Source organism: Pygocentrus nattereri, chromosome 5 (genome assembly GCF_015220715.1).
Source record: "Pygocentrus nattereri isolate fPygNat1 chromosome 5, fPygNat1.pri, whole genome shotgun sequence".
In the NCBI taxonomy this organism is placed as follows: Eukaryota; Metazoa; Chordata; class Actinopteri; order Characiformes; family Serrasalmidae; genus Pygocentrus; species Pygocentrus nattereri.
Window position 1 is genome coordinate 28,504,649 of NC_051215.1, and position 13,612 is coordinate 28,518,260.

At 40.3% G+C, this 13,612-nt stretch overlaps 1 protein-coding gene across 5 annotated transcripts in view; it reads right to left on the reverse strand.

The window, feature by feature from the left end:
• LOC108420546 (protein quaking) overlaps window positions 1–12,208 on the reverse strand; it is a 132,197-nt gene extending 119,989 nt beyond the window's left edge. For 2 of the 5 annotated variants that reach the window (XR_005130322.1, XM_037538794.1), the window contains exon 1: window positions 11,339–12,205. Coding sequence is in view for 4 of the 5 variants with exons in the window: in XM_037538794.1 (XP_037394691.1) it covers window positions 11,339–11,480 (142 nt within the window). In the remaining variant the exon portion in view is untranslated. Of the gene's footprint in view, window positions 1–11,338 lie in introns of all 5 variants that reach the window. The other 3 variants (XM_037538796.1, XM_037538797.1, XM_037538795.1) reach the window with 2 other exon arrangements.
• Window positions 12,209–13,612: the final 1,404 nt, after the last annotated feature.

Genomic DNA, 13,612 nt, shown 5'->3' on the forward strand with positions numbered 1-13,612 from the left:
CATAAACATACCTGCCAATACACGAACATTTAAAAAAATATAGTTAGATCCACCTGGATTTACGTTACAGAAAAATGCGACATTTGTTTCATGTTAAAAATCCAGTAAAAACATCAAATACTGGTTTGAAACATCTGCAACACTTAACATCTGCCCATTGCCAGCATAATTCCGATCTCACTGTGCATCCCTATTATTTAACCCTTTAAAGGGGAAGTCCACTGATTTTGAAAAATTACTCATACAACAGTTTAGATGTAAACAAATTTATTCAGAGTGAATGAATGATTTTGTTTGGATCTAAACCATTAAATGATTGAGTAATTTTGTAAAAATTGGTTGAGTTCCTCTTAAAGATTTGGGACCTGGTGGTGGGTTCAGACTTTTATCACACTCTCCTTAATTTAAAACCAACTCGTCCAGTTCGCATTGTATACCACGTAATAACTGAATAATAAATTCGGATGTAATAAAACTGGGATTTTATGGGGTTCAGAAGGAACAACAGGAAAAGTCTAACATTGAGGATAATAGCATAACAGGCAGCTTTCCAATCAGCTAATTGTTACTATGCAGTTATGCAGTTACTACACACTGGTTGCTGCTGTTTACAACTTTTAAAGGCTGTAATTGGTCTTATAAGTAATTTTTATTAATGCAATTTGGTCAATGTTCTTGTGTTCTTGAAGTACTGATGATACCAAAAATACATTCATAAAAGCGTATTGTGAAGCAAGAGCATACTGACCACCTCTACCACCAATATCAGTTCTCCAATGTCAAATGGACAACATTCTGAAAATGTTCTGAAGCATTTTGAATAAAAAATAACAGGGTTTCCTCAAAATATACACAGTAGTATCCTTTCACTTCGCCTCAGCCTAATTCTTAGGTTGTTCTTCACCTGCTCCTCTAAAACTCTTTAACGAGTCCACAGCTCATTTCCTCTGGCTAATGCCACAAAGTGAGAAGGATAGTGGCACACTCCAGAAAGGACAACTTCTTCTCAACTAGGGATAGCATCCAAGTTAATTCAGGATAAATCGACTCTGACCCTGCTGAATCTTCTCTGAATTAATTAATTACTGCAATTAAGTGATGAATGTGGCCACTTACACTAATTGTTAGAGGATCTATATAGGCTCCTTGGTCCCTAGGGGACTTTCCTGGAAGCTTCAGGAAGAAGGCCGTTGCTCAGAGCAAAGTGTATTTTGCTTTTTAACAGTCAAAGTCATTGGAATCATCCCTCTGAGCGAGATTATCACTCCTCAGCAGAACTTTCCTCCTATCTGCGCCTCTGTGCACGATTAACGACCCCTGCTAGAGTGCTTATCCTGTCTGTGAAGTGATACAGTAGCCATAATAGCAGGAGTGGCCCTGTTTCTTTGGTTAACCACGCCTGTGGTAGGGTGCTCAATGGGGCTTCTGAGGATGTATCGATTCAAACTCACTGTCTTTGGTAGGACACTGGCACAAAAAACTGTGTATTGTTAGGAATCACAATGCGGTAAATTCATTGATACACTTTAAACTGCATGTTAAATCACAGGATAAACACAATGACTAACTGTTGTGAAAATGAAATAAAAAAAAACATTCATCTTCACTGTGCAGAACAACCAAAAAGGGCAAAATGTCCTTATTTGATCAACGTCCAAATTTAATCAAGCTGATTGTACTGAACATACAGCCTTTCTTTCAAGTAGAAACTGTGAATGTCAGATATTTCTTTTAGAAATTTCAGTTATGTAGAAATATTTGATGACTCTATTATTAAAGAACTAATTCAATATATAACCCACAGTATTATACTCCCTCAGAATCCCACACACGCCTCCTACTATAACACTTTCCCAGTTGTGACAGCATCTCTGTTCTTGGCGCAGTACAGCTTTGCATTACAGGCTGTTGTATCAGCGACAGCGGCTGCTTCCCTTATTAAATTCATCACCTTTATTACGGTGTGTAGTGCACGGCTCAGCATGGCTGACTGCTCCCATTGCCCATTAAGGGCATTCATCTATACTAACAGGGGATGGGGGGGGGCAGGGGTTTATGTGGACTGTGCATCAGCCTGCACACACTGCGTCTGCTCCACATGACTGCGCAGACACATCGCTCACAGCTAACATGCCAGGGCCAGCCATGGACCTCACATCAAACCGCAAAAACCAGACCGCAGAGGCAGGTATTAATGTCTTTTTTTGCCTGACTGACAGCTGATACTGACTATAAATAGCCTGTGCAGTTTTATTTATAAGTATGTAATAAGCAACACCCGTGTATTTAAAGACTGCACACTAGGACACGCATTACTAATGGTTTGCATCCATGGTGATGAAACTCATGGGCACAAATAGACTATTTAATGCATAATAAAATCTCAAATTTCACCATGAAACGAGGGGAGTAATTATGAATCAGCAAAAATATCACAATACTTCAAGATATCTTCACAATATGTATCATGAATGTGAACAGGGCTAATTATGCTCTATCTGTAAGAAATCATTGTTATTTAAGTACTATCGATATCTATGACATACTCAGAAGCAGGTACTGTGATGTAGTGTGAATTAATGTATCATAATAGTGATAAATGTTGTCCTCTCTTAGGCATTATGATACACATATTTTCAGGTTAAATGCCTGAGATTCAGATTTGGAGTTTTATTATTTTCTGTGTTAAAAATATCTTGATACTACAGAGCTCTAATTATAGAAGATGTGACACAGACTGTTGAAACTGTTATACTTACAAAATACAACAAATCCATGTGATGGTTTTGGGCATGAAGGTGAACCAGAATTCTTCAAACTATCAAACAAAACATCAACTGCTTTTTAAAATTTTCTGTTAAAGTTACTGTTTATTTGCATCTATGCCAACAGTACATAGTGTTTTTACAAACACAAAAACATTTTTTGCCAAGATAAATGGTTTTTAAAAATATATTATGGTGCCTACGATTTTTGCACAGTACAATGTATTGCAGGCCTCAGATAGAGCTTTTAATCTCTGCCCTGCCAGCCCAAAAAGTTATATGCGAAAAAGTCTAGCGCTTGCATATAGTAAGCGCCTCCCTGTCCCTGCCCGCTTTAGCCTGACAAGATACAACTAGATGGCTGGTTTTGATCACTTGCACCGAAGATGGAAACTCAAAAGACTGAGGGGTGTACTGGCGGCATAGTTTTAAATTTGCATACACTGCTTCTCTTTTCATCTTATATCATAAGACTTAAAACACATTAAATATACAAATGAGACTGGAGGAACTATTTACACAGCAGTGAAATACTAAGCCACTTCTCCTTCTTGGTCACTTGGGGTGCTGGAGTCTATCCCAGCGGTCACTGGGTCTGTCCATCAGACAGACAGACACATTCATTCACACAATCACACCTAGGGGCAATTTACCATGTCCAATTGACCTGACTGCATGTCTTTGGACTGTGGGGGGAAACTGGAGTACCCGGAGGAAACCCAAGCATCCATCCATCCATTTTCTAAGCCGCTTCTCCCTCAGGGTGACGGGGGGGTGCTGGAGCCTATCCCAGCAGTCTTCGGGCAGAAGGCAGGATACACCCTGGACAGGTCGCCAGTCCATCGCAGGGAAACCCAAGCAGACACATGCAAACTTCACACAGAAAGGACCCTGGTCACCTGGCTGGGGAATTTACTTGCTGTAAAGCGACAGCACTACCCACCACGCCACCATGCCGCCCCAGTAGTGGAATACAGACAATGAATATTCCCTTCTTTTTTACGAGACACAATAAATCAAGCCGTATAATCAACTGTAATCAATGACAGCATTTCAAATGCAACTGAAATACCTTCGGATGCATTTTTACAGCCCCTGTTAATAACCCCAATATTCAGTGTAATAAAGAACACCAGTACTGTTTGCAAAGGCTTCATACTGGGACTGTCAAAATTGCTAGTCTGACTCTCTGGTGATGAGACTGACACCACTGCTGCATGTTTGAACGTCTGTGACTTCAACAAAGCACCCAATCCCAGATTTCACCGGCTTCATATTTCTCTGGCAGCCTTGAAAGGAGCAGTGGCTCCTCTGTGGTCACATTGTGCATAAATGAGTGCTAAAACTGACAACAGCTCTTTCAACTTTGTTAGATGAAATCTGTTCATGGAAGCAGGGTCAGTAAACAAGACTTAGACAGAGAGATAGGCTGCTGAGCTACAGCTTCTGTCTTGTCCTGTGATATTTCAAATGGGAACAGTATGAACAGTGCATAGTAATAAGCCACACATATACAGACCAGAGTTTCTGGATATTACAATACTAAGCACAACATAGGGAATATTGCACAAAAGACTCACACAGAGTTTGCACACTGAGGTATCACGCACTTGCGCTATCGATGATGCCACTGATTTTCAGATGCTACTCATTTTTCTGTTTTCATCTTGTGCTGTTCACAATGACAGATACATAATAACAGGCCCTGGCAGAAAGCACCAACTCAGAGCCTTACATATGATCAATGTAGCGAGCAGGAACAAGCTGTGGATGATAATTCACACTCTCTTCCTCCTACAAAGGTGGAATGATGCTGAGCTGTGCAAAAGCTGGTGATTTAGCCTTGCTTTGGAGATACCACATCAACAGAGGCAGAACTACAGACACAAGACAGTATATATGTGTGTATATATATATATATATATATATATATATATATATATACACACACACACACACACACACACATATATATATATATATATGTACACATACAAACAATTTTGTATAGTAACTTTGCAGTTAGGCAAAAAACCTACTTTACTTTCAACTAGCATGTTTTTCCAAGCCATTTGGGACTGTTCTTTCAGTCCAATCATCATAAAATGTTCAGACAGCAGTGATATATGTAAAGGTAAACCTGCTCCTATTTGTAAAACTGTACAACAGTCGATGACTTTCAGTTCAAAAAAGGAACAGAACAGCATGTACTATACGAGGTGATGTACCAGGATTTCTGATGCCATGAAACTAGGCTACTGTGAAATACTTTTCACCATCGTTTACTTCACAATCGCTAATATCACAGATTTAAAACATTATCCAAAGAGCAATTTCTTCTTGGTAGCACACTCTTTATCACTTTCTCTTCCCTTTCATACACACGCGCCAACACACACAATTAGCAGTGGAATGTTATGTCTTCTGTGTTGCAGTTCTGTCCAGGCCTGATACTGGAAGTGAAACTGGTGTTTCAATCACCTCACATGAACAAACTACTCACTCAGTGTTGGCTCTATAATCTCAGTCTGGCAGTCTTCACTTATTTTAGTGCACTCATTGCTGACATAGCCTTTCAATTACCCACAGAAAGACTATATAATCCTCATATAAAAGTGCTAATCAATGGAACGGGATGTACTAGAACAGCAGCACATGAGCTTAGGGTCACCATGAGCTGTGGAACAGTGGAACTGCATTCTCTGGAGTGATGGAGCTCCATCCAGAACTACTCAGCTAACATCAGTACCTGACCTTACTAATACTCTTGTGGTTGAATGCAATCAAATCCTCATAGCAATGTTCCAATGTTTAGTGTAAAACCTTTCCAGAAGAGTAGAGGCTGTGACTGCAGCAAAGAGGTACAAACTCCCTATTAATATGCTTGATTTCAGAAGAAATGTTGGATGAGCAGGTGTCTACAAACTTCTGGATGTAGAATAGTGTATGTAACTATATATTTGACAGGAATTATCAAAGACCAGGTAACATTAACTACAGTAACCAACTGTCAACCATTTCAGACTATCAGGTTTTAAAAATGGAACAGAGCTTGTATAAACACATCAGGGCCAATTTTTTTTTTTGCTGTAAATATACAAACGCAAACACATATATACAGTATTTTGCTGACAGAGACCACTTTTCATTTATTTAACCCCTTAAATGGCATGGAGACTAGCAGGCCCAAAGATTTATAATTAAATAGTAATTACACAATAAGCCTTGTTTTAAGCCTAGTTTATAATAAGCCAGATATTTAAAGGGGTTAATTTCTAGTCAAAAAAAGCCATTAAGCACTAGTTATTTACTTTTCAGGAGATATGTCTGAAGAGATTAGATTTAAGTGATAGAACAGGAGATTCCAAAACTAAAGTTCAAAAAATTATTTAAAAAATTATAAAAGATTCAGAGAATGTGAGACTGTGCAAGACAAAACTGTCTTAAAGCTTTTATCTTTGAGAGAGTGGAGAAAATCAAGCTGCTTTAGATCTGAAAACATGAAACACTGTCCATCCTTCCACTGTGAGAAGTGGACTCAGCACTGTGAGCCTGAAAGGATGTGTAGCTGATAAGAAGCTATTACTAAGAAAAGAAAATAGACTAAAAAGTAAACAAAAGAAACTGCACAGAACAATGGACTGACCTCCCCAGAGTCCACACCTCAACTCACTGAATGTGTTTGGGATTATTCGGATCAGGAGAAGCAGAAAATGCAACCGATTTCTAAGACTGAACTTTGGAGGTGTAGCAAAAATATCTCTGTAGACTTCCTTGAATAACTGAAAGCGAATCTCCTGAAAAGAATGAAAGCTGCAATAAAGGTGAAGCATGGACACACTAAATACTGAAAATGTGATATATTTAGTTGCTGAGGCTTGTGTGTCACTGTAATACGTTTTTTTTAACTGATCCTGAAAAATGACTACCGTATACTTGATTCAAGTTTTGGAAATTAAATAAATAAAGGGCGGTCCATAACTTCTGCACAGTACTGTACAAACACACACACATCCCTTCTGGAAACTTCAGCTCTCTGACTGTTGTCACACTACCATATACAGCCATGCTACTGAAGGTAGATTTCATTTTACAGTGTGGCGGACCTCCAATACGACCACGTCACTCGAACTTTCCTTAAACCAGCTGTGAAATAGGAAACCCATATGAGTCTGACTCATGAATCCACTTGTAGTGTGATGACTACAGAAGAGCTGGACTTTCATCTCTATATTACCAGGGCCTTTCAGTATACTGTACTCCACCTCCACACTGCTCAGCCAACAGGAGCTGTGCTACTTCAACAAAAGCTGTACCTTGGTTAGCTCTATTTCCATGGATAGATTATTGCACCTTCACTTGTAGCGTTCACTGAAGGATAGCAATGCAAAATGTGATTGTCACAACAGCCGACAGGCTTCAGATTTCTTTTCTGAGGATTTTCAACTGATAATACTTTTACTTGCACTCAAGTATATCCGTGCGAAATCTGCTTTTACTCAGTTCCATTTCAGTGTTTGACATTTGATTCCTCATTGCCTTTTCATGTTTTATCTCATTCTGTTCAGTTTGTTCAGCACAAGGACTCTTTTACTGTTGTTCACGCCTCTCACTTTAGAGCTTCAGCATTTTGGTGTAGACAAAAATCTCAAAAAGAGAAAAAAAGCATCGTAAAAAGTTTCTACAGTTTGTAAGCTGATAAGATGATGGATGTTCTGAGAAGTTCTGCTGCAGGTCTATAACTATACTCAGTATTTGAGTAGTTTGTGGCCTGATAATTTCTCCTATGTAGGTGTTTTTGGCTGCTATGCTGGTTTAATGCCTCTAAAAGCTTCCTCAAAGCATCTTAAATGAAATGGTTATGAAGTGGAAGTGGACACATGTAGGGTACTGTAAGACAAAATTGTACCCCAAAAATTACTTTTCATATTTACTTTTAGCATTATATTTATTACATATGAAAGCTCAGAAGATGTGTAGCTTCACTAGGTGCTTAAGATAATTAAAATATCTGCACTGTACACATCCTAACCCCTGGGTCCCATCACCTCCACTATACAGAAAATGTGAGTTAGAAAGCTTCTCTATAACAAACCATTAAACCACTCTGAATTACCATGTTTACGTCTACATATTTGAATTATGTAAAAAAAAGCAGAATTTCCCTTTAAAAGATGCAGAAAGGAATTTATTGAAGAAGTTCCCACCTCATGTCACAGTAATGTTCAATACACTATAAAAGGCACTTTTTTTGCATGAGATAAAGATGATTCAGGGAGCGAAAAGCAACTCGTGAGCATGCATCAGAAATGGCCTGCCTTACGCAATGGTCAGCATTTGCAGCCCAGCTGGACAAGAGAAACACTTTCTGTTGCTGAGCGAAAGACACAATGGTGAATTCAGTTGAACTGAGCTAAACTGTCTTATCACTCAAAACACAGACTTAATTATCCACTGAGCCCACACCTTTCAGGGGACCTAGTGTTGGAAAGAAAATTCATTCTTATAATTACTGAGCTTTTCACTTTTTCACTGAGATGGGAAAAAAGAATAGGCTTCAAGATCACTGCAGAATGATAAGAAAAAAGAATATATATATATATATACATTTGTTAGCTGGAGATTATCCTTTATAAAAAGTATGACAATACAGTGACTACAAAATCCAGCTGTTACAGGTGGATCATAAATAGGCATAAATACAGCCTCTTGTTAAGGAGACTGATATTAACTGATAATATTTTGGAGCTATGGCCATCATCCTCATGCATGTTTATTTAAATTTTTTACATTTTGTTACATATTTTATTCCCCTTTGAGGCACTTTCTATGAAACATTTATTGCCAGAGCCAGAAGAAAGGCCACACTTACATATATATGAGTGTGTGTGTGTGTGTGTGTGTGTGTGTGTGTGTGTGTGTGTAAAGTCCATTTAGAGCCGTGTAAAGTTGAGAAGGGAGAAAAGGCTCCCATAAAGAAAGGAAAGGAGCCCCCTGGTGCTCCAGAAACCGCAAAGCGCTGCGGATCTGCCCGCACTTCTCCGCACAGCGAGGCTCACCGGACTCCTTCCTTCAGTCATTTCACCAACTCAAGCTCAGTAACACACACTGGACTGAGATATTTACCTATCGCACATAAATGTTATACATTTCCAGACATATTAACCACATCTCTGATTAGTCATTTCTACATTTGGAAAGGGGATTAATATGAAATGCAGTTAGACCTGGGCAGTTAGAGCTGTGGGCAGAATCAATGGATCATTCCAAATCATATAGAGTCTTAAGACAGGCTACCAGCCAGCTGTGTTCATGCTCTTAGCAAAGTGTTTACGGGCAGCACAAAAACAGGCAGGCCCAATCAAGCAGACACAAGCGGAAAGAGCTATTTCAAAAGGAGTCTACTTAAAAATAGACAAAAGTTTGACCAGAAGGGAACTAATGTTGCAACAAAGATTAACTAATTTTTACTGATTTTTTGCCATAAAGGCTATTTGTTGGTTCCTGGTTGTGTTTCGTGTTTTCATGATGGGTTATTATCACAATGTAAAAGATCCTAATGATTAAACAGCTGAGCTGTGACTGATCCTAGATGGATCTGATGCAGTTTTTCTAACAGCATCTAAAGGTGTTCTACAGGAAACTATGGTCTATAATGATAACCATATAGACAACATATAGATAACCATATTTCTTCCTACAAGGAAGAAAACCAGAGATGCACAACAATGTTGGGATCATATTGGCATTGATCATATATTTGTAAAGAATCAAAGCATCCAACGGAAGCATAGATTTGAGCAATACTTCAAACTGATATTTGACTTATTTAATGCCTTCTGGAAGAGCAGACTAGTTCGACTACTGCACTAAAATGTCTGTATTTAATCATTTTTACTGCATTTGTAGCTGTAATGCTAATCCAGATGGATTTAGTCCTACTTCTATCAGCATCAGCAGATATGTACATAACAAATTGGTGAATATTTGCATTAACCCATGATTTCCATATCAGTGCATCCCTCAGCAAAATCTTCAGCCTTTGTTTCATTTTTTTCAGCAGCGCTCATATTGGCAAGTCGGATGGACGAGGACTAAATGGCACTCGAAAAGCTAAAGGAGCATTACACTGATTTTTTTTTTTTTACTGATATGTAAAGAGTCATTCAGAGTGGTTTGATGTGAAATGGCTCATTGTAGAGAAACTAACAGACCCACTGATTTCTTTACATTGCTAGTGATAGGAACCAGGGTTCACAATATCCGTAGAACATATATAGCTATTTAATTTACAATCCAAAACCACCAGTGGTTTCATCTGTAATGTTTATGATGGCAAAATAGCTCTAAATCTTAAAAAAGGTTTCTTTAGGTACTTTTTTATCTTACAGCTCCCTGCATATAGCTCTCCGCCAAGAATCGATTACAAAAATACATACATTTCTATATACATGCTTCTCAAAAGTATAGTAAAAACAAGTAAGGAAAAAAGCAACTTATGACTATGTAATAGCTTTCTGTGAGGCCGCTTTAAAGACATTAAACTCTTCAGACGTCTGGTTCCTATCACCACTGATACAAACAATTCTGACTCAGTAAGCTTCTCTAGAACGAAATATTTCCTATCAAAGCAAATCCTAACCACTTCATTTGGCGCAAATTTTGGAAATCTGGTGGAATTCTCCTGTCACAGTGATTGAGCTGTAATACATTAGTGACGGAGTCATATTAAGCACAACTTGCCAAAAACTGTCCTCACCCAGGCTAATCCAAGCTAATTTTCTCTCTCAAATTCCTATTAAGCTGTAACGCAGAGTGTCTGCCTCATGATTTAAACCATGCTTGGTGTTTTCTTTTTTTCTATGCCTTCCAGACGCTTTCAGTGACATCTTGCGCCACAGGTTCGTCTGTCTGTAACACACACACACACACACACACACACACACACACACACACACACACACACACACGCACTCACACACACGTTTGTCTTGCAATGACATATGAGGACTTCCACTGATTTCTGTCAAGTTAGACTGCACCTACAACTAAACCTAATCCTAAACTTAACACTAACCCAAAAGGCAATCCTCCTGCTCCTTTAGCTTGTCCAATAAAATAAAATAAATTTGTGGTAAAAGTGAGAACCAGCAAAACGTCCTCATGTGCGAAACTGGCATATTGCCCTATTACAGTGAGGGCACAAGGTCCTCACAAGGATAGCAAGACAAGCACGCACACGCGCGCAAGAGCGCATGAACCTAGTCGCGAGCACGAGGCTGAAGTTGGCTTCCTATTCGCCAGCTTCTCATTCGAATTTTCAGTTCCACCTTAAATGGCGCAGCGCTTCCATTCGTCGCCTGTGCCACTTAAGGTGGAACGGCGAATTCGACTAAGAAAGCTGGCGAATAAAGGCGCTATAACTTCCAGCCGCGTTGGCGGACGACACAAGCAACAAATGTGTCTCCTGACAGACACACTGTGTCCTGAAACCCAGAGAGAGGCAGACGCCGCCGCGAAGCTCAACGGCCCCTCCAGACAGAAACAAAACAGTGTTTTTCCTCTTTCTTTACCTTCGTCCAGAAGCCGTTCGAGGTGGTTGAAGATGCCACAGAAGTTGGGCAGACTGCTCATCAGTTTCTTGTCGTTCATGAGCTGCATGAGATAGTCTGGGCTAGGCTTCGGTTTCTCCTTCGCTTCCATTTCCCCCACCATATTCCAAAAAATCACAGCTGAGGCCCCGGAGCGCACAAATGCTAAGACGGAGAGCAGTAAAAACACAGCCAGACGAAGGCGCGGGAGTGGAAATGCTGGGAGAACCGATGAGGAGAAACAAGTGTCGGGTCTCTGGCTGAACGCACGAAGGAGGAGGAGGAGGAGAAGAGCTGGTGCTGCTAACGCTGCTGTCTGACTGTCAGCAGCCAAAGCTGCAGTTTCTCCTCACGCGCACATACACACACACGCACACACACACACACATACACACACAAGCGCGCGCGCAACTGCTCTTCTCAACGCAGTTCACGCACAAATTAAATTAAACCGTAGAAAAAATAAGGTAAGTGTGCCGGAGTCGGAGGCAGCCCGGGTCTCAGTCTGCAGTCTGCCCGGTAAATTCCACAAGTTTGTCGGAACCCCCTTCACTCCAGCCACAAGGCGAGTCCGGCGAGGCGGAGTGAGTCTTCGGCGCGGTGACGCGCTCAGACCCGCTGTCTGTCCTGTGAGATTTGGCCCTTCACTTCTCCGCTCGGCTCGGTTGTTGTTGCTGTTGTTGTTGTTGGGGAGGCGGCGTATGTGTGGCTCCCTCTCCCCGAGTTCCTCACTGCTGCCTGTGCCTGACTGTGGAGGTGTCCGTCCGTCTCCTCCTTCCTCTCTCTCGCTCGCTCTCTCTCTCTCTCTGTCTCTCTCTCTCTCTCACTCTCACTCTCTCTCTCTCTCTGGCTCACTCTCCCTCTGACGCTGCCGCTCCTCTGAACCTCAGCAGCGCTTCACCGGAGCTCTCGAGCGCGTCACGTGACCACACACACACACACACACACACACACACACACACACACACACACACACACACACACACACACACACACGGATGGACAGACGTGGACACACACATTCCTCTATTCCTCTCCTTCTTGTGTATTTCCATTACTGGCACCTGTCTTTCATTTTTACTAATAAAAGCTGCACAGAAGTTGACCCTCATGGCTAGCACATGACAGCAACGTCTAAGGTCCGTGCTTTTTATGTTTTATCCATTTATTTATTTAAACTTATTTAAGGTGCACAATTAGACATTAAAAACCACTGTTGTACTTTTGATTTACATCGTTTGTACCTTGGAGAGTGAAAAATGTACCTGCATAGAACCTTTATTTCTAACAGAAATAAGAAGTAAGAAGCCTGATGTCCCCACAATGTCAAAATGTTCCTGTTTTCATTTGTCCTGGGGACCTCAGAAATAGTCATTTTTCCTACTCTAATTGTAAACAGCTAAAAAGCTAATATTTTGGATTGTTTACTTTTATTAAGCCCTTCAAATCTCAGGCATATTGCATACTAAGGCTTATACAAAGACTGCAAGGACTTCAATGCAAACTGGCTGAGCTATTCCATCTTTTTCTAATGGGCAGCCAAGTGTTCCCACAGTTTTAAAATGTTCATGTTATTCTTTATCCTGGGGAGATTTAGGCCTCAGAAAGCGTTAACCCTGTCCCCACCCCACCCCACCAAACACAATAGTAGCCTTAACGCAAAGAACCAAAAGCATAATGATGAATGGCCAAATGTCCCAATAACGTCATGTTTTCATTCATCATGGGGACATTTAGTCCTTAGAAAGAGTTAAATACAAACACACACATGCATAAGAAGCATACAGTACACACACACACACACACACACACACACACACAGATTTTTAAAATGAGTTACCTTGAGTTGCAAATGGATATCACAAGCATTTACCAAGGGACTGTCCTCAGAGATATTCACTTCAGCAGCACTTGCAAATTACCAGTGATCTCTAATAACATCTCTTTTTGTGTCTTGGGTGAAAAGGCTTGCACTTAATATTCTGCTAAATTAACTTTGTCCATGTTCGTATTCAAATATGTGTTGGGCAGCATTATGCTTTGACCCCTTAAATGGCCAGAGCCCATCTGCAGGCACAGAGTTTTATTATATCCTTCTATAACCCAAGAACAGCTCAGCCTGTTTGCATTGACATCCCTGTAGTTACAGAATAATTAGCCTTAGTATGTAATAAGCCTGAGATTTTAAGGGGTTAACGGAGTGCAGAGCTGGGCAGTCATAAGTGAAGGTACAGCACATTTAATCTCACAACTCAA